Genomic DNA, 21,719 nt, shown 5'->3' with positions numbered 1-21,719 from the left:
TTTTTCCTGCCTGAAAGCGGAATCTGACAGGAAGTGACAAAAAGCACAAAGGAAAAGACCTCTACAAATGGCTTCAAAACTCCTGGTGATCATTGCAAGTTTTCGTCACCAAATTTTACCATGAGGTGACTTTCTACCGTTTAATTATTTGATTTGAAAACGATGTGATCACGATTATTTGGAATAGATACTACGGAAAGATTCCTCTTTTTTTGGCGAGGAAGTCCACATTATCGCATCCAAACGTGATGACTTAAAAAGACCACTTTATGAAGACAAAAAACTCAACACTTCAAGATACTTTATTCATGAAAATTCTCCAGTTTTTGGAAGGTAACAATCGTTGTTTATTTTGTCCAAGGACGGTGACTGAATCACTCAAAAATCACACCGTGTTAACGCAAACTGGTGCCTGGCGCGCACGCTCAGTGACTACATTGTTGGCGGGTAAGTGGCGGTACGTGTCGCGCGCTTGAGGCATGACGTAATCAAGTGACAAGTGGAGCCGCATTACCTAACAGCTCCGACTGCAACGGTGATCAAATTGGACCGGCATATCGGCGTCTATTTTCCATAACTTTTGAATTTTTCCTTGGACTTCCTGGCCTTGGATTCTTGAAAACAGGTAAGAGCCCTTCGAAACCGCGTTTGAAATCGCTGAACTATTTAAATTATCTGAGTTCTTATCTCTGACATTGGAGATTCAAGAGACAACATGAAATAACCCCGAAGTTCACTGAAGCGAAACGGTGTTCTTTTCGTAAAAAAATAACGCAAATCCTCACACTCAGAGAATCAGATGATTTTCTTGATCGCTTTTCTCTGTTTTAGTGTTTATATCTGCTCTGTTATAAAGCAGTCAAGATCTTCTTCGCTGGGAAATGATATCCGAAAACATTACTGTCAAGTCAACCTTGAAAAGGGCGTTTGACTTTCTTTACGTTCATTTAGTTTCTTCTCCGGCCAAAACGATTTGCAAACCTATAAAAGGAAGTCGTTTATTAAAAGACGTTTGCGGCAAAAGAAAATGCATCGTTCTTTCACATTTTCGTGTTCTCTTCTATTATTTTTATCTTAATGTTTGTTTCGAAGGAGACCTGCGTGATTTGATAAACATCATTGAGCAATGACAAATGATATCCACGAGTTCTTCTCAATATTATTACTAATTAGCCTTGTTTTCTTTCAACTTCACAAAACATAACCAATGCGTTATTGCTGGCAAATATGTTTTGCAAACTTTTTCTTTTCGTGGAAACGATGGAGTAGAGCATTTTATTTTTGTCGACGAAGAAGAATTCACTGAACCGAGTGATCTAAGACCCCGTTGTCAATCTACTTTTATTAAGCGAACTGTCAAAGGCTATTAAAACAACCGCTAAACGGATCAGTGATTAAAAATACGTTTCCGACTACAACACCGATTCATATTAGGTAGCAAAGAAATTTAATACGCGAAACGAAAAAGGCACGCGCGAAAACGTTTCACCCAGGTGCATCCAAGTTTCGCGCCCTTAAACCTCTCTCTCGCACGCGATTTTCATCAGTTCTCGTTTGATAAATTCTAAGGCCGGAAACAAAGTATACGCAGATTTTTATATGAACTTTTTGTAGTTTCTTACGTAAATTATATATAGGTATTGACTGTACCAAAAAGTATGCCAGTTTTTGATTTGTTGTGTTTTCCTCGTCCTGGTTTGATATAGCGTATGGAGTTGGTGTCGATTTCCGCCATTTTGACTCCAGAAGGGAAATACGTTTAAGTAATGTTTTCGTTATTTAATAGGGTAGGTAAAGAAGGGTGATGGTCCGTAGCCTAAACTATGTACACAACACAAAATTCAGACGAATACGCTATTTCCTTTGGGAGGTAGGCGGTCAGAGGGAACTTTTTATCTACGTCAAGACTTTTCTGTTTACTGACGGTACCAATAGACTGCTCAAAATTCATTTTTACTGCTATGCTAAGTTTTCAAGGATTTTTCATGCGTTCTTTACGTTGTTAACACACTATCACTGTGTAAAAATTATTCAAAGTTCTGGTGGTGATTAGTTTGTAGCTTGAAGTATGATAATTGGCAACAGTGGCTGAACTCCTAGAGCTTCCTATAAGGCGCGAATTTCGCGCGCCCGGATTAAAAACTTTTCAACTAGAATTTAAAAAAAAAGTGAATTCAAAGTGAAAAAGTTCAATACTGGGGCCCTTGGAAACTGAGAAATAAAGCGTTTAGGGCGTGCAAGATTTGAAGCAAATCTATTTTGCGACCAATTTGGGGTTATATGAGGATCTTAAAAATGCTTTCCAGTCCATATTTTCTCTAAGAATAAGGTGGGGGGCCCTTCCACTAGATCCGACCTTTTCTGCTTTGACGTATTTTGTGTAATAGATAAATTTACTGAAGTGTCCGTTTTATGCTTTCGGATGCAGTGTTTCAGGCTAAATTATGGTGTTACGAACAAATGGAATTAATAAATATGTGCTTAGTTGAAAATGACCCGCTACATTATTTGTGTACCACCTGTTTGGTTCGTTCTGTGCCGGTATGATGATCTGTGAGCTGACTAATTGAGTGGAAAATTCGTCCAGTTATTCTTGAAACCTTCCCGAGGACACCAGAACTAAATTAAAAGAAAAAAAATACCAAATTTGGTTTTGTTCACGGCGGCCATACTGGAAGAGCGAAACAATATAACGATTTTCCTTCGGGAAATAAATTTTATTTTTATGCAAATATCTTTTATCGTTTGGCTCTTCCAACATGGCCGCCACGAACTCACTCTATGAAAAGTCACATGGCAGGTAATGATAAGACTACAACAGAGGAAAGGTATCGTAAGGACCTTTCATTTGAAGGGTCATATCGTATGAGAACCACGTAAACACGACAAATTAAAGGCTTGACAGAAAGTTTGAAAGCGTTACATGGTTAGCAAGCTGTTAGCAGGCATACCTCTAGGTTTACCAGTTCGTTAGATATTTGTAAATCGTGCGGTTTTTTTCATTTTTGTCATTTTTATTTCTTCCGTATCCTTCTGGGAAAATCTGATTGGTAACACCAGCGAAGAGTTTATGAAAAAGTTCCTGACTAGTTTCAGTTGCGTTGAGATTGCGTCTGATAAACGTTCAAATCACTTTTTATAGGTGATGATCTTTTGAAGTTACAGACTGGTCATGCTAACTATAAATATAAAACTGCCAAGACGAAAAACTGATGAAGAAAATTCGAGTGTTTGTACATAAGGGCATCACTGGCTTCCGGTGTGTGGCGAAATTTTGTCTAAATTTCAGAAATCAGTTTTGAATCAGTGACAGGACGATATCTCAAGAAGAAACAAAGAACGGAAGACTAGTATATATTAAAAATTCACACTTTCTTCCTCTCTTAGTCTCAAATCCACTAGCGCTGTAGTGAATTTACTCTATCGAATGTATAAATAGGGCATCTATATTCGAACCTTGCAGATATTTGTATGTTTTCATATTGTTTAAGCCTCTATCTTCTTTACATGCGGACATACATACATACAACCTTTATCTATACACGATAAAAATGTCAAAGCTCACAAGCTTGTGGGGTCGTGTACTAGTAAGATACATAACAAAACTACAATTATTAGATAAAAACAATTCTTACAAAATAAAAATTTTGATAAAAACGAATGAAGTCAATAGTTAAAAAAATTTTAGTTAAAAATCTTTAACAAAGATTATGACTCCAGTAGAACACTAAGCTGTCTTCGATGCTCTCATTCAACTGTCACCGCATCAAAGAAATTCAAGTGAACTCAAAGGGGATAACAAGTTATTGCCATGAACGGATTTGATTATTTATAAGTAGTATGGGTCAAACACTAATTGTAAACAACAATGAAACTTACACTAGTGTCAAATGAATAGCATGTACAGCTTGTTTACTGAAGAGAAAAAGACAATTAAAAGCTATGCAGGCGATCAATTGGCTAGCACCGCAAGAATATACTTTCAGTTTCAAGAAAGGACAAACAAAGTGCTTTAAACAATTCAAATCTGCGTAAGATTTAAAAGTGTTCGACGATTGTTGTGACATTTTTCAGTACAGACGGTAGAGATATCTTGACCCAAAGTTTGGTGTCTTTTTTTAATCGTCTCGATCGCTAACGAATTTTCAACTGTCATGTATTCCATGATAAGAGAACACAGTCGAATAAAAGGATATATTTTTTTTGGTTTCACTGCCAAGGCCAATCTCTGTAAGATTTTCAAATAAAGACAAATCTGAGAAAGTCTACACAAATCTATGCGGATCTTGTTTTTTGACAATTTTATTCCCAATAAAGAGCTATTCCTTGGGTAACGAAAATAAAAAGCCTAACAGAAAACGTTTAAGGCGAGGGCGCCATATTATATTGATGTCTGAATGACGTCAGTTCTTCCCAGGATATAACTGCAGGTACCCGTCACGCGCCATCGACGTAAGTGACTTAACCGGAAACTAACCTTGTTTCTGTCTTTTCTCGTTTTGTTCAGGACATGAAGGCTGATTCAGGCCTGCCGAGGCTGGCTTTTGGCCTCGCCTTATTTTTAGTAGCGGTAAGTACTTTTCAAGCAATTGATACACATTTGCGGGGGACTGTAAGGTTTTGAGATAACATAGTTTGACTAACTAAGGTCATGTTCAATTTACCGTGTGCCAGAATGAAATATTTGTTCAGGTACATTTGCACCGTAAATCTTGCCTATATATCGCTCACTAAGAAAGCGAGTCGAATGTTCAGAGTGTCAGGCGACGGACCGCTCAATTCAACAATAATTCAGTTATGAACTCTTGTAGGACGAGATATTAGAGTGCAATAATTGTTTATAATTTAGGCAACCCATGAAGTGTGTCGTAAAAATACAACTAAGAGAAACATTTGCATAGAAAGAAGTATTTTCACCCTCTTATTTGGGAGGCTTCTTTATTGGTAAAATATTAGCTGTTTCTAACCAACCAGAGCACATGATTGTTCCTATCTAGGTAATGTCTGTTCATCATTGCTGTTATTCTAACACAGAATCATTGGATAATGCATTCTAGAGTTTTGATTGGCTTAGCGGCCATTAAATTGTCTTCTGGTCGTTCTTGCAAAATTAGATCAGCAAGACCAACCTTTTTTTTTTCTTTTGGTTCTTTTTTCATAAAACAATTATTCCACTCGCGCTTGTTGGATATGAGATGATTATGGCCAAGGAGGCGTGCATCGATCATAAACGCGTGCTAGTGTAATAAGCGTAAAATAAACGATATCCAGAGTATCTTAAGTTTTCCCGTGGCTAAAATTTTGATAGTTTTGTTTTTGTTCGTACTCAGTGTGGGATTCTCACTGTGGAACATGTACAACCAACAAAACGTACCCGGGTGTTTTCACGGTAAACTGAAAGGTTTGCGGGAGCTCTATTTCTAGTTTGCGTTTTGATGAGCGCGAAAATGAAATAAACATAGCCTAATACAGGCAAAATCATTTGTGCTGTATGTAGCAGACCGGACAACAAGATTACACTCTATTTTTCTTTCAGCACTGTTCAGTTGTACCACGCAAGCCGCGACTTGTGAAAAGGAGTTCGGAGGCTGCTGATGCCCTACGCTACTACTGGAACCAGCAGCTACCCCTCGGATTTTTTGTGAATGGCCAGGGTGGCTTGATGGGACCTCCGGGTCCTCCTGGACCACCGGGACCTGGTGCTTACTACGGAGGAAGTGGAAGTGGAAGTGGTGACGCTGTTGCCCGTGGGGGAATTCCAGGACCACCGGGTCCGCCTGGACCCCCCGGGCCCCCTGGAGCTGGAGGCTCTCTTAGTGTGAGTAGCGATTGATCTAAATGAGATAATTGAGTTGAAGCTCAATACAATACTGTGATGGAAACTAACTCTTGTTTCTGCCTTACCCAGGGCCCTGAGGAAACTATCACATGCGAAGGAGAGAAGGAGTGGATCGAGTGTCCTCAGTACAGAGTTATCAAAATCAATTCTGCTTTCTGGGGTCGCGATGACGAAGGTACCTGTACTTCAAATGGTGTCCAACACGGCCTGAGCACCAGAGACATGTGCCCACAAGACGAGTCTAACACCATGACCAAAGTGGAAGGACAATGTAAAGACGAACGCGCCTGCGAGTTGGCCGCCACTTCAACTTTCTTCGACAAGACTGACTGTGGAAATGTTTATAAATATCTCCGCGTCAACTATGCCTGTCTACCTAGCGAATCCAGAGTCAAGGCAGCTATTCAAAGATCAAGAATGAACGGCTAATTTGACTGTCTGACTGGTTCATTGATTGACACTGCTTCTATAACGTGTAAAGTCGTAAACGTTTTCACCGCCTAATTTTTGGTCTGCAGCATCCGAGACTTCAGAATCTATGATAGCGTCATCATTGGCAAGCGCAGTGGCTGGCAAATGCTTATTAGATTGCGGGGGTGAAATGCATGAGTGTAAAGCTTCGTAAAGACAGTACAAATTACGTCTCTTTACACGAAGTGCAAACGTCCGAAGCCGGACTTCAAAATTTTTATTCGTCACGTTAGACGGTGGAAAACGTTTTGAGGATAATTGGATTAGAAGGAATTGATTTTGGACATGTTATTCTTGTTCAATTTTTCAAAGAATACTGTGTAAAGCATTTTGTTAAGTAAGAAAGCAGTTCCTTCCCTTCTTTAACGCTACACATAATTTTTAAGTTTGAATGTGTATATAGAAACATTTCTACGATACGTTTCACTTATTTTGCGACAGAAAAAAACCCAGTGAATCCACCAAAACACGCATGCGCGCTGCCTAAGCATTATCGTTGTTAATAAACCCTAACATGTGGATAATGACCAACTAAAAATAGGACTCACTTACATTATTGCAGATGTCGCACGCCCGTGTAAGGAACGCCATTAACAAATATTTGTGACAGTAAAGCATTATGATGTTTTGAAATGTACTGCGTTTGACTGATATGATGAGAAATAACGAATTATTTTTAATTTAACGACAGTAATGGGGAGATGCAACGCTTTCTTCATTCTCTTGCAAGTTGCAAGTTCGAAACTGGGTACAGGTATAGTTTTGAAAAATACGTGAATAGCTTGAAAAAATTGTAACACCAAAAAAGAACAGCCCAACTGATTTGACTGGTTGATGCCGGAACACATGAGAACAGTGGGGGAACGGCGGTAGCGGGGTACTCCTCAGAAGTTTTGGTGGGGGTGTTGGGCTCGGTTCTCCAAACTCTGGCCCTGTTTTTGACCAAAATATGTAAATTTCTGGTACCCCTTTTCCAGACCTGGCCTCTAAAATTCATTCCCATTTTCGGCACTAGTTTCTTGAATCCATACCCATTTCAGTAAAATTCATACCCGTTTTCAGAATTTCAGGTCAAAATTGTTAAAATCTATATCTTAATTCAGACCAAAACGGCTCAAAAACCATAGCCTTTGGAGCTGCACTTACCTATATGCCTTATGTAGGGGATTGCCTCTCCCCCACCCGGACACTTGAGGAAGTTTGGGGACGTTTATCTCAAGCCTTTTTAATCAACCCGCAGGGATTGTGTAAAGTGCAAATTACTCCGCAGGCTTGTACGAGGAGTAATTGTCTCAATTTTTATTTTAGCCTTGAATAGACGCTCAAAAGTAAATAACTGAGTCCCACCAGTTTAAAAAACGAGCAGCAGTGTTTTATCGGGTTTAAAACCACAAGGCGCAGCCGAGTGCTTTTACACCCGATAAAACACGTGCTGCGAGGTTTTTGAACGGCTTCAAAAACATTCCTGGAAAAGCGTGTGTCAAAAGAGTTCATAACAATTATACATTTGTGAACGTTGGAAATTAGCACACGACAAAAACACCGTGTACTAATGAGGAGTGTTTTATCAGCTGATAAAACACCGCATACTAATAAGGAGGAGGTTAATCGATATAAAGTCACTGCACGTGATCTATTATCGACCATTTGATAGGTCAATGGGCTTATGAATTATTAATGAATTTTTGAAGAGCTCATTGCTCACCGAATTGCTTATGAGAAAGTTCATTTAATGAGCAAGAGGAGCAGCTGTCCCGCCTTTCGACTTGGCGACTTCTCTACTCGTGGAATATTTAGTAACCGTAAACATGTTTGGGTGCCTCGGGCAGTATCTTCCGATACACCAGCCAAAGATTGTCTATAAAACGAAGAGCTGACCAGAAAGCGGGGCTTCGTCGCAACTGTAAACAGCTTTGAGTACGATCCCTAAGCCTTGGCATTATCATCCGATATAGCAGTAGGCCGGTTAGGATTATTTCTCCGCCTATAACCCCTGAAACACACGCCTTTATTGTGGAAAAGACAAAACAGCCAGTTGTGGCCACGATGTGATTTCCGGTAAATAAATGCAACCTGGCTAGTTTGCTCGATTTTATTACACTCTGCGTAGATTTAAAAAGTAAAAACCTAGATACATGACTTTTTTTGTAAGTATCTCTTCGACAAATTCGTACGACGGTTATCGTCTGATAACTTCCCTCCGAGTTTGAAGCACCTGCATGACGTGGCTTGCCCATCAATCGGTGAGTTGTGAGAGCTGATAGCTTAGTAGGAAAGGGCCAGCCACAACGCGCGCTTGCGTACTTCGGGGAGCGTCTCCATGTAACAGAAGATACGCATGCGCGCTTAGGCGATAATCAGGCTATATAACGTACTTGAAGTACCATGCAAAAATTCATTTATACTGCATCTGTCGCTTTGGATACAAGATCTCTTCAAACAAACGAACAAAATATGCCTAGGAGGGAATGTACATGAAGCGAGTCCAGAAAATGTTTTTTCTTAACCAGCTATGTACCGTACAACTATTATGTGTTCCGACGTACTCTTATCTCAGTACCATACGTATCATTCCACATTCGGCAAACTTGCCAACTCTCACAAGTTCCACATAGAATCTACCATGATTCATTGGGCCACCAAACGACCTTAAATGTTACTGTTTGTGCCGCCCTTTCAAAACCAGTGTGTATTCCTTGAATAACTTACAAAGTCAACATCTAATGTTTGCTCCAAGTCACATTGCATTTTATAGCTTTTAACTTCGGAAAACGTAGTTTTTAGCCTCTTTTGCACATTGCCTTGCTCGTGGATGCAAAATACTTATAGCCATTATCCAGACCAATGGTTGCTCCAGCTTCTCACTCGAAACCTCATTCACTGTTCATAGAAAGAAGTAACACTCTTGAAGCTATCTAGCACCCATCCCGCTCATCATCCTACAGTCGTAAACAACTTTCAGAAACTTTGGAACTCCGGGACACAAAGACCTCTCAAAGAAAACATCGGACACTGGCACTCCACAAGATGGCTGCGTCTCGCACACGGAACGTAACTTCTTCAAGGCATACTGTGGATCAGTCGGAGGACAAAATGTCAGTGGCTTTGATGGTTTGTCAGGAAGACACGTTTTTAGATCATCCCTTCCCCAGTATGCGGAGTTTATCTTCAGTCCTTCTTCTTGCCCAGCGCAAGAAAGCGATAACATGTTCCCTTCACATCCCAGTGCAGTGGCGTTAGCGAGTCTGACCCAGTTAGTAAGCGTGCTTTCGAAAGGAAGACTAGAAGCAAGCATAAGAAAGGAAAAACAGGAGAATAAAATCCATTCCACCAAGCGACACATTCTGCGCAAAGAAACTTCAAATTGGCACCATAAACTACAGGCAAAAAACAAAAATGGTGATACGCTCTCTAGTTTTTAACGGAACAGTTGTTTACTGAAACAACGGTCAAGGTTTAACAGACACGTTTCATTATTAACTAGTTTTCTAAACGCCACTTAATTTTCGTGTTAAACCACCAGTTGTAGTAAAATAGTGGCCATCACCTCGCTTGGATTCAGTGAAGGGGTTAAGGCTTTGATTCTTATTTGTCCCAGTTTGTCAATTAGGAGACGGGAAGTGATCACTCTTGCACCTCATACAATCAACAAGACGGAGTGAACCAGTGTTGGACTCTTATTTTCAGGACAGAAAAATCAAGAAATCTTTGCATAGGTAGAATAATTTCTTTCAAAGAAAACAATCAGAGAAAAGCGGGGAAAGAACTCGGACAATTGGAAACGTCTCATTTTTTAGTAGTCTTGTGTTGTCCCTAACTCGCAAAATCTTTTTCTTGGTGTTTAATTTTCTTACTCGTTCGGGAGCAATGAGCTCTCTGTAATTATTTGTTCCTTTTGAAATTTTTTTCAAACGCTATTTTTCCTGTTTCCTGTTTGTGTCGCTTGTGTGGGAATTAAAAAGAATAGAGGCATGAGCTTCATCTTTTTATAACGAATCGGTCTGTTGAGTTATGACTTTAAGGTTGTCCCGTAAAACACTACTTCAATCTTGACGTTTCGGTGCTAGTGCATCTAAGATGAATAAAATGTAACAACCACAGATTTTTTGGCAAAAACAGACAGTTTTCAGCCCTCCGATTAATGAGAGAAACCACGAGCCGTATGATGTAGTTATGAAATATATTCAGTCGTGGAAATCTTAATTAACGCCACGAAATGAAAGCTAGTGGACGGTGCTCTCCATTGGTGCCCTTTTTTATGTTGTATAAGCTGTTTGAAGTCCGTGAATTAAATCCTTAAGTGTGAAGATTTAAATGAAACCTATCGAACAATACTTTCCTGTACTACTGTTTGTTACGCTGTGTAAGGTAGTTCTTAGTTTTGAGCCTAAGGATAAAATCCTTAAATGTGACCATTGAAACGAAAGCTGTTGAAATATACTTGCTGCGCTGCTATTTATTATGGAGTACAATGTGGCTCTAACGTTTGAGTCTGTGAATGAAATCCTTAAGTGTAACCATTGAAATGAAAGCTACTGATAAGAACTTTCATGTGCCGCTGTTTGTTTGTAATCAGTTTTCGGAGGCACAATTTTTGAAGAATTCTAAAATTTGTTCGGTGAAAGCAAAAGGTTGAAATAAGAAAGCCCAGGACACTATCACAACAGCGTTCGTGTTCCTTTCCCGACGTCAGATGTATAATGACAGTGTGACCTGTGTTTTTAGAACAACGCGATGATCTGATCACAAACATGGCAGGTGGCGAATTAACCTGCGTAAAATACAACGATGATCGATTATTTTTCGTAAAAAAGAAAATCCTCGCTTATCACGTGAAATTATTAAAAAGATTTTCTCGAAGCTTATTGTCCCTTCGCAATGTCATACGATTTAGACGCCAAACGTTTAACCGAAGGTGAAAGACGAGAAGCGCGCATGTGCACCTCTGACAGCCCGCATACCTTGTAAATGAGATAATTACGTAAGGGAGAGAATGACTTTATGAAAACAGCATTTGCACGCACCGACGATCTGTCATAATTTTGGGAAAAAATTAGGAAATTCTCCCCGTCCAAGGTAACTTTTGATCGATTTTTTAATGCGTTTTTATTCTAAATTTACCGGGAAATCGTTTTATCCTGACATGGGGATTTGATCGTCTTTTTTTGTGTCTTCCTCTTAGCCGACGCGGTTTTGGTCTGCTCGATTTGCTGGTCACCCGGGAAGTCTACCTGTGACTTCATATTACAAGGTAAGGATGGAAATGTTTGTCCATTTTCATGTGATAACCAGGTTTAGAAATCATAGATATCCTTTGGAATTATTACGTTTAAATATAGCTTGGTGCCTTCAACTTAAGTCCTATTTCAGTTTCTGTGGCAGGTTATGTTGATACTGCATTGATCGATTTTAGCTCGCTACCTACGCTTGTCTGATCGTAAGGTTAATTGACTTCTCATACGGTAAGAGGTAGTTATCGTATACGATAGCCACTATAAACGAGACATTCTTATTTACTGGTTAACATGAAAGTCTGTGCGATTCCTCAACTGAGATGAATCAATGTATAGTGAAATTTAGTTTTCGGTTTGATGGTACAGATAATCTGCTATAATTATGCGTCTCTTCGTTGAGTAAGTTTCCGGCCTAGACACCTTTTATTTTCGCTACCATATACCTGTTTTATGTAAAGGAATTAGACTGAGTTTTATCCTTACGATCCTTTAAGGAAACACGAAATTAACAAACTAAACGGAAGTAGATTACATTAGGGCAACCTAAGGATACTTCAGATTGTGTTGGAAGAGCGAAGTACGGAAGCGGAGAGGTTAAGAAAGAATCCGTCTGTTTCTTAACCGCGATATTTTTTCTATTCGCGTTACTTTTCCTCTCCCCTTCTGACTGAGCACTTCCAACAGTCAGTTGTGTTTTGTGCCAGATGGCATTGCTTTGCTTTCTTATTCTACTGCAGTGCAGGTAGCGAAGCTATGCAAGGAGCAGAAGGATGTAATAACCACGAACCATCTTGTGGTGTAACCTGTCTGTTCGTACCTACAAGGAAGCGTTAGTTATGGAGTTTCTCTTTTCTCCGCAGAACTTAAGCGAAACTGGCCAGAGAGCAATAAGCAGACGGCAAAGGGTGCCGAGGGCTTAAGAACAGGTATGATACCAAACATGTAGATTAGGTTATGTAGAGAAATTTGCACTGAGACGAACTTCATCTACAAAAAAAAAAAAAGAAAAAAAAAAACCGATAGAAAAAAGAAAACAAGAAACCTACCAGAGGTATAGGTGTCGTCTGCTTTGACGACCAATACTTAGGGTCTTAAAAAACTGAGAAGGTGCTGCCTTTGCTTTGTCATCTGCAAATGGTTAGATCTTCACGTGGCTAGGATGACCACGTAGAAATGGCGGTCTGGTTCTTTTTCGTCTCTAAATTGGAGACGACTGAGGAGGACCTAACGCATGTTTTTAAAAGCTCCCGCCAGCATGTCTTAGTGAATGAGACCAGAACTGTGTATAACAGCCAGAGGTCAGTGGGATTTGCTGAGGGCTGGGAAAACAGGAAGAACGTAGAACAATCTGGGATGGTAATGCTTTCACATAGCTCAAATACCATATCGTTACGTATAACTTCAAATAGGCCTTACAGTTCTAATAAGGGGGGAGTTCGGATGCAAGCTCATAAAGACACAAAACAAACAAACAAAAAATTCAGTGCAAACAGCGTGTGTCTTGTTATAGGGCTAGATTTAATTTCTGAAGATCGTTTCCACAGATCTTTTAACTGCAGTCATAAATGTCGGTAATTTACCACTAACTTGGAACTAACTTACAAGATAATCGAACCGTCGTTTTAATCTAATCAGTAGACACTGGCATTTGAAACGGACATTTAGATAATTATAACTTCGAACTCTAGAAACTGTTGGAAGAAAAAGGATAAAAACGAGTTGTGTTTTGTCCTATGATTTTCCTTTCAGCCTAATTATGACGCTAGTGCTAACAGCATTGACAACGATTTTACTTGTTACTTTCGCCGAGTGTAAGGTTAGTAAACAAAATGTTGCGTGTTTGGTAACTATGGTAATAGTCCTGAGTCAGTCATGTTGAGGAATACGTTTCTTCCAACGTGGGATACTTTATTTGACCAATTTACCGTTGCCTTTACTTAATACGAAAAATAAGTAAAAAGCCAAGTGAACGCTATTTAGTAATCAGAGTCTCCTTAGCCGCAAATAAGAATATTAAATCTCCTAACTGATTGCTATATATTCCTTGGACTATGCTTTCTTAGAATTTCAAGGTAGACCATGAAAATGCTTCAGTATTGATTTTTTTATTATTACCTCTTCTATACTTATCAATGTAGTTGTATTCTACGAAGAATACTGTTGATCATTATGCAGACCTTGAGAGGAAAATACTGTCATCGGATGAATAGCAAACTTGTGGTCATAGCGTGTTATCTTACCTTTGAAATGGCAACATATTGCGAGACAAGTGCGCCAAACTTTATAGTAAACACTCTAAAACCCCATACAGATTAGCAAGCATAACATATACTGTAGAAACGTTTGCTTTTGTTATGCAAAACTGATTGGTGTTGCATTTGATCCCACGCTACAGCTTAGTGATGTTCCCGACAATGTTCAACTTCAAAAGGATTCAGACATCAACCTAATGGAAGTACTAGAGAGCCTCGCGCCAATCCCCAGCGAGGAAGTGGTAGCTCTAAACCCCAAGGGAGAGGGAATAGAAAGATTTAGGCGAAGAGTGGAGCCCGCTAGTGGAGCTTCCTCCCTTCCGTACCTTCCACCACCTAAAGAAAATAACCCCATCTTCAGTCAGAGACAATTTTCGGATAGCAAAGCTGTACCTTCTTCGGGAGAAGGCGAATGGGACAGCGGGCATGCTGCCTCGACAAACACAAAGAAGAGCGTAATAGCTGGAGAGGATGCTTCCGGTTCTGGCGAAGCATCAGGAGCAGTGGAACAGGCAAATGATAAGCCTGTTAAACCAGATGAACCAGTAGTAGTAAAACCTGCTGAGTCAGTTGCTGAGAGTACAGCTGGCAGTGCGGAAGAGAGTTCTGGAGTTCCTTCTGTTATATCTGCTGCTGCCACCGAAAGGCTGTCGCCTTTATCTCAACCACCACCAGTCGCAATTTCGCACAACTCCGTGGACAAGGAAACTTCTTCCGCTGCTAGTACTGCATCTTTTAATGCAGCAGAGCCCGAGGTAACTGACAAAGCCTTGAGCCAAGCTAACAATGTTAGTAAAGAGACAGAAACAACAAATCCTACTACTCAATCTATGCCTGCAGCTAGTGGATCAGGCGAAGAAGCTCATCCAGTAACCTCTGCTGATGCTAACCAGGAACGTGTAGCTGCCAATTCAGAGGCTAGCGGAAGTGGAGTGAGCGCAGATGAGCTCGCGTTCATTGCTGGTCTTCAAAAAGCAAAGAAACAACAGAGCACCGAGGCAGAAACACAGAAGAAAACTAAACTACCAGGTAGCGTAGGAAACGATGAAGATGATGACAGCGATGATAGTGATGATACTGAAAGTGGAGATGTTAGCGGAGAGGTGTCTGATTCCAGTGCAAGTGGAGACCAGGATGATGAAGCGACATCATCTGGATCAGCGGAGAGGAAAGACGTTGAAGCAAACCAAAGATCGGAAGTGAAGCAATCATCTGAAGAGGAGGCATCGGGAGAAGACGAGGAAGATGATGAGGAATCAGGTTCAGGTTCGGCCTATGACGAAGATGACGAGGACGACGACGATTACTCTGGAGAAACGAGCGGTGATGAATCACAAAAAAGGGACACTATTATAGACGTGGCTAGTGGCTCAGGAGTTAGCTTCATCTCGGGCGTTAGCCAATCAGAAAGCGATGAAGGTTCTTCAGAAAGCTCAGGTGAAGATGATGAGCCTGAGGACGGCATGCCAGGTAGTATTGGTCAAGTAAAAGATATTGAAAAGATTGAGCAGAAGCCTGCAACACCAGCAGCTGCTCCAGGTTTTGCCTTTACGTCCGGATCCGGTGCACCTGTACCAAGCAACGTAGAACCTGCGTCAGGCTCTGGTCAGCCTGCAGTAACTAAAAGCCAGGACTTATTGTCACGGCCAGTACAAGAACAAACAAAAACAGCGCCATCAACAGGATCAGGCGAGGAAGAACTTCCCGGTAGTGTTGGCGGTATAGCTGATATTGCACAACTTGAAGCGCAAAGCCATTCTAATTCAGAAGCATCCGGAAATTCTGTATCTTCTGCTTCTGGGGATTCACCATCAAGCTCCATCCACAGTCACATTACCCCAGGGGAATCATTGTTACAACAGGTATTGTCAGATGCATCGTCAGGGTCCGGAGAATCTGACAAGGAGGAAGAAAGCCTCCCTGGGAGTGTTGGTGGGCAAGTTGACCTGGAAGAACAGCAAGACTCCTCTAACTTGGGATCCGGAAAGGGAGCGGTACAGATAGTAAATCCCACAACAAACATTCAACACGAGGGATCTGGAGTTGTAACAACAGAAGTCGGATCAGGAGAAAGTTCGAAGAATCTTGCTAGTGTTTCTCTTGACTCCATCCTACAGGCGTCTGACAGTTCCGGATCAGAAAGTGAGGAACAGCCAAGCGGCTCTGGAGTCACGGACAACTTTCAGTCTCTAGAGATACCATCCTCCGAAGATGAAACCCTTCCTGGCAGTGTTGGAGCCGTGGGTCCTAATCTCATGACCATGGCTTCTCCAGAAATCAAAGCAGGCTCTGGTATGGTGGACCAGTCTGGTGCCGCTTCTGGAATTGGCTCTGGGATGCAAGAAGAACTAAATACAGTGAAGGCATTTCAGTTTGCTGACAGTTCTGGATCTGGTTCAGGACAAGTCGAAAAGAAGCAGAGCGTAGCAAAGGACACTGTTGTGAGAATGAAAGTTGCAGAACCTGTCGTGGCTCTCAGTCATGAAAATGAAACAGCGGCAAAAGCCAACAAATCTACCATTATTGCTCAGAAGAAAACGAAGGATTTAGAAACCAGTGGAGGATTTGGATTTGGACTTGGATCGGCACTTGCGGATGAATCATTACCAGGTGGATTTGGTTTTGGCGATAGCAGTGACCTTCAGTCTCTCGCAGGATCTGGAGGTGAGGATGCTTCAGGGTTCACATTCCAGTCCGGAGTTGGTTCCAGCCTAATGGATACAGGACTCTCTGCATCGGGATCAGCATTTTCAGATGCTACGTCAGATTCAGGAAGCAGTAGCAGCGGTAGCGGCACATTTTCGGTGGTTGAAATGCCTGACGTTCTGTCGAAAAAGGACTATACACCCGTAGCTTCAGCCTCAGCATCCGCAAGTGCAGAACAAGATAGTGGAATGAGTTCTGGATCTGGCTCGCAAGCACTGCCAGTTGTAAAACACACCTTCCTACCACATCCGAAGAGAGTAGGGACAGGAATTTCGTCTACAGCTTTAGCATCTCCATCGGGATCTTCATCCGCGTCTGGCCAATCAGACTCTGGCGCAAGTGCACTTCCAGGAAGCGTTGGTATCGAGGAGTCGTTTTCAACTTCAGGATCTGCAGTCTTTGATGCCTCTACGTCGCTGAATGAGGGATCGGGTTCCGGTTTCTTGCCCAACATAGCGGAGTTTCCGGCAGAAGATTTGCTTAAAACTGAAGAAAGTTCTGCTTCTGGTGATGAAGTGGTCAATGTGATTGAGTCTGGAGCCGGTGAGGGGTCAGCTGTACAGTCATCTGGTGATGACGGTATTGAAGAGACGAGCCAGCGATCCGATACAGGAAAAGTAAAGACCTTTAGTTTCAACCTGAACTCTGCACTGAAAGCCGATGCTATTTCAGACACCTTAGCAAAAATACCAATCAGCTTGGGTGTCGGATCGGGTAGTAGCTACGGCTTAGGTTCTGGTACTGGAGTCGATTACGGCTCCGCATCAGACTTCTTATCAGGTTCAGCCGGTAGCGGCACACTGGAGCTGACTCCAGCTACAAGTCCCTCAGATGCTATTGTTGATCTGTTTGGCAACGCAATCAGTAACACCGAAAAAGAGAGTGATAGTGAGTCGAGCAGCAGTGCGTCTCTGAGTGGAGAGGGATCAACTGTTAACCATTACAAGAAGGGAAAGAACAGGAACCGAATCCCAGTCAGTGGTGATTTCTCCGATGAGAGTAGCCTTTCTGATGAAAGTGAAGAAAAAGAGCAGGTTAGATTTCTTAATGCGCGACTTTAGTACTGAGCTAAATTAGGTACGTTTAGCTATCAGGCAAAAAAAATCCTTTTTTTCGTTCAAGAAAGTTTGAATTATTGGGAACCAGCGGTGCTTACCATTTACATGGAAATCCAGAAATTTCAGTTGAAAAATCAAATGGTACGCATCACACCATATGAAGTACTTCTGAAATTAAGGCCTCCTGGCCAAACTGATGCATTTTTATTGCTCCTTTTGGGGTTTACAGCTGATGTTTATACATTTTGCATGTTATCGATCTTCTGTTAAGGCAAGCTAAATCATTTCGTATTTATGCCGAAAATTTCCATCCGGGTGGTTTGCGTTAATGGTAAGCACCCCAGATAATAGAAAGCAGAAAATGGAGCTCAGTGCAAGTTAGCGAGATGTTTTAGCGTTGAAAGATTCGAATTATTAAGATTTCACTGTACAGTAGTCCAACCAGATATGTTTCAAGACGCTGTATGCCTCTCTAGCACTAAGCTTGAGCTGCGCAAGAAGTTAAAGGAAACAAAAAGGAATTATTTCCTAATAAGTGCGTACATCCTTGATACATTCCCAGTTATAAAATAATACCCCTGCTCTTAATAACTCATCACTCAAACTACTTGAAAAAATAATACTTTTTTGCTAGAATAATTAAACAAGAAAGTATTCATCATAATACATAAAAAGAAATTAACCCAACAAAGATACTTCCTCACTTTCAGGTTGAATATGATCTGCCCAAGCCAGGAGAGACAGTAGATCAACAGCTGCTGGACCGCTTCATGATCAGTCAAATCTTAGAACAAAATCTAACCTTATTCTACGGTGGCCTTGCTGGTCGCCCTGGAAAACAAGGTCCTGAGGGTCCTGTGGGGGCCCCTGGCCAACGGGGAATGACGGGAGCTCTTGGTCCCCCAGGCCCTCTCGGAGATGTAGGAGCACCCGGTGCTGATGGTGAGTCCGGTATAATTGGTCCCCCGGGACTTCCTGGTGCCCCTGGTTATAAAGGTGAACAGGGTCCACCCGGTCTTATGGGATTAGCTGGAGAACCCGGAGCCCCTGGACTTCCGGGTCCCTTGGGTGGTGAAGGACCTGCTGGTCCGGAAGCAGTAATGCCGGTAAGTGTTTTAACAATTGACCATTTACCTGGGGGGAGTACGTGTTTCAACGACGAACTTTAAACGTTGATTACGCACAGTGCGCCAGGCCATTCTGTGATTTACGTTTCACCACTGACAGTTTTAATGGGGAGCTCCGTTTCTGTCGCTATCGAGGCGATTCCCTTATATATGGCTCAATTTTAACACCACACAATTGTTTTTTTTGTTTTTTTTTTTTCGTAGAACTGCTCCTACATCTGCGAAGGCGAGAAGACTTGGCTCCAGTGCAAACAGTACGAAACCATCAAAGTAAACCGTGCTTTCTGGGGACGTGAAGAAAACGCATTTTGTCCCGAGGCTCCGGTTGGACTTGTCACAGACAAACCGTGTGAGACTGACCCAGAAAATACATTCAGGAAAGTCGAAAGCCAATGTAGACATAACCAGGCGTGCGAAATCGTGGCTTCCAACACTTTTTTCGACGATCCGACGTGCAAGAACACGTTCAAGTATCTTAAGCTTTGTTACGAATGCATCCCAGATGAGGTACATGCTACTGATGTTTTGCTTGACCAGGGGAAACGAAGAAAGAGAGGCACACGTCTAGACGATGTACTCAGAAAGCGAAGGGAAAAATCCAGGGAAAAGCTAATGAACGAACTGTGGGAACATCCATATCATGGCACAGTTGTATAAATGGGTGTTTTCATATTTAGGACTTGATACGTTGTATCAGATAATTAAGAGTTCTGTACATAGCCGATGGTTTTCTGTTTTCGCAAGGCTAGCATAAGTTGGTTTGGCTACTTGACAAAATGATGCGACTTGAAACCCTAATTATTAACCTTGTTAGGGATTAAAAAATGACAAAGCTAGGTTTGGGAAAAAGACTCACTCATAGTTATATGAAATGATACCTATTCCCTTCGTTACATAACAGCTGTTTAGTTAATAAGTGGGTAACTATTGATATTTTCAATGAGTTTCCGGTCTTAATTAGATCATTCTTAAGTAAGGGTGAATATTACACAACAGCTGTTTTGAATTTTACGGGAACGGTAGGACGACATGGTGACATACATTCACACCTGAAGTGTGAACGACGTTTTGAAGGAAGCAAAGAAATACACGATGTAACATGGAATTTTCTACGATGAGATTGACATCTAACATTCCTATCTTATGTGATGGAATATTTTAAGACGGGTGAATAAATGAGAATGATGCATTATTCAGTGAATGACACAGGTGAAAGGTGTTCGTCATCGTCGGTTTGAAATCAGTGATAACTGAGCTTAATCGTTTGTCTCACATAGATGTGGATCGCATCTATGTGACTCAATCGTGAGATAAACGATTAAACTCACCTATCACGACACGGGCATACTCGGAAAAAGGAAATCCGAGTGTTCCTATCAGGAGTCCAATGTAAGGATCCTAAGCATCCGAACTAGTAATCGGAAGGTCTTAGGTTCAACTCCTGATAGGAGCACTTGGATTTCCATTTTCCGAGTTTGCCTGTGTCATTCACTGAATAATACATCATTCTCATTCCTATCTTATGTTATATCTCTTTCCGAGTCAACTAGGACAAGTGTAAAGACATTTTTTCACCAAATATTGAACAACTGAAATATAGTTGCATTCGTACTAAACAAATTACGCGAGAATCAAACAAACAAACAAACAAACAAACGAACGAAAGAATAAAAAATATTCAATCAAATAGAATTGAACAAAAAAAAAATGTTTTTCTTGAAGGTTCTAAACTCCTTCAAACTCTACACATTGAATGCGAAATTCTTTCACTGTTTTCCTTACCGGAAAATACACACAATGATTTAATATGTACAATAAATTGGTTATTTTATATTAAAGACCAAGCTAGATGGCTAAACAGTTAGTATTGTAAATAATGAAGACGTGTCGCCCTTGTGGTAACTGTGAAAAACGGATTCTGTCGAAGTGAAATAATGCATTTGCCACAATGCACTGTAAGACTTGTAATGTTAATGTTGTGTAATTATTACATACATAGGGGCGTTTATGCGTCTAGGGTGTTTTTAAAAGCATTTCCTAGAATAAAAGGTTTCCAAGAAAATAGATCTGTCGTTGTGAGATTTAAATTTGGATTGGTTTGATACATGTTCACGGAGGGTGCGTTCGATCGACCCTATTCCGGAATAAGAATACATACAATGATGACAAGAAATCCTTCAGAAGAGGTTTTTGGGGTCACTGGAGTACAAAATCGATGTTAAATTATCATATGTCAGCGAAAGTTTGCAGAATTGTCTCCCTAAACGTACTTAAAAAGGGAAATCTAACAGCTATTTCGCTTATTCTTATTCCGGAATGCGGTCAATCGAACCCGACCTAAATGAAATGTGATTTGGAGAATTCTCAGCTAAACAAAAGACTACGAAAAAAAGAAGAAGGGTGGACATATGTACATTAAAAATACTCTTCGTACGTCACAGACAAATGCACCATATGGCACCGATTTCGTACAAACTTTCAAACCTACCTGGCCCAAGGTCAGATTTTCACGAACTATTTCCTAATAACGCTCTCTTAAAAAACCACCTTGAAAAATTTATACGTGTCAAACAACTCTCTTGTTGGGAACCCGAGAGGTGACGCACTTTTTTACTCGGCCAAAAACGGGAAGTTCAACTGGAGATGAGCCCTGTATTTATAAATTGTTAGTCTTCGAGCAAGCTCTCTAATCCATGCACCGTACGGAAAATACCTTGCAAGCCTAACACAGCTGATAGGAACACGGTAAGCCATATTCTGGGCGAAATTTGTCCCTATGCTTACATCATTTGTGTATGCTAGGTTTGAAGGTTTTAGAACTTTTCTGTACGTTTTTATGAGCGTTTTTAGGGGTAATTGTAAACTAAGAATTGTGGGTAAATGAAAGGGTCTCGTGCGAGATTTATTTGGGGCGCGAGCGGCAAGCGAGGTAAAAAGCGGTGATCCTCGCGCGGCACGCTTCGCTCGCTTGCGCGCCAAATAAGTGTCGCGTGGGACCAAATTATGGTTTTCAGGATTAACCGTCCTTGATT

The 21,719-nt window shown here is 41.1% G+C and overlaps 2 protein-coding genes across 3 annotated transcripts; both read left to right on the top strand.

The window, feature by feature from the left end:
* Positions 1-397: 397 nt before the first annotated feature.
* On the top strand, positions 398-6,947 carry LOC146480295 (uncharacterized). The gene is made up of 4 exons (XM_085109464.1): positions 398-625; positions 4,508-4,570; positions 5,537-5,818; positions 5,909-6,947. The coding sequence occupies exons 2-4, from the start codon at positions 4,511-4,513 to the stop codon at positions 6,266-6,268; spliced, it is 702 nt and encodes a 233-aa protein (XP_084965590.1). The 5' UTR covers positions 398-625; positions 4,508-4,510; the 3' UTR covers positions 6,269-6,947.
* A 4,345-nt stretch (positions 6,948-11,292) lies between these two features.
* On the top strand, positions 11,293-20,753 carry LOC146480294 (uncharacterized). Of its 2 annotated transcripts, XM_085109458.1 has the most exons (7): positions 11,293-11,386; positions 11,493-11,561; positions 12,405-12,470; positions 13,294-13,360; positions 13,940-17,536; positions 18,271-18,666; positions 18,892-20,753. In XM_085109458.1, the coding sequence occupies exons 4-7, from the start codon at positions 13,301-13,303 to the stop codon at positions 19,342-19,344; spliced, it is 4,506 nt and encodes a 1,501-aa protein (XP_084965584.1). In that variant the 5' UTR covers positions 11,293-11,386; positions 11,493-11,561; positions 12,405-12,470; positions 13,294-13,300; the 3' UTR covers positions 19,345-20,753. The 2 variants fall into 2 exon arrangements, with proteins under 2 accessions (XP_084965584.1, XP_084965585.1); XM_085109459.1 differs by lacking the exons at positions 11,293-11,386; positions 11,493-11,561 and adding an exon at positions 11,623-11,772.
* Positions 20,754-21,719: the final 966 nt, after the last annotated feature.

Source organism: Pavona decussata, unplaced genomic scaffold (genome assembly GCF_977016875.1).
Source record: "Pavona decussata unplaced genomic scaffold, jaPavDecu1.1 SCAFFOLD_53, whole genome shotgun sequence".
Taxonomy (NCBI): domain Eukaryota; kingdom Metazoa; phylum Cnidaria; class Anthozoa; order Scleractinia; family Agariciidae; genus Pavona; species Pavona decussata.
Note: the sequence above shows the minus strand (reverse complement) of the source record. Positions and strands in the feature narration are given on the sequence as shown.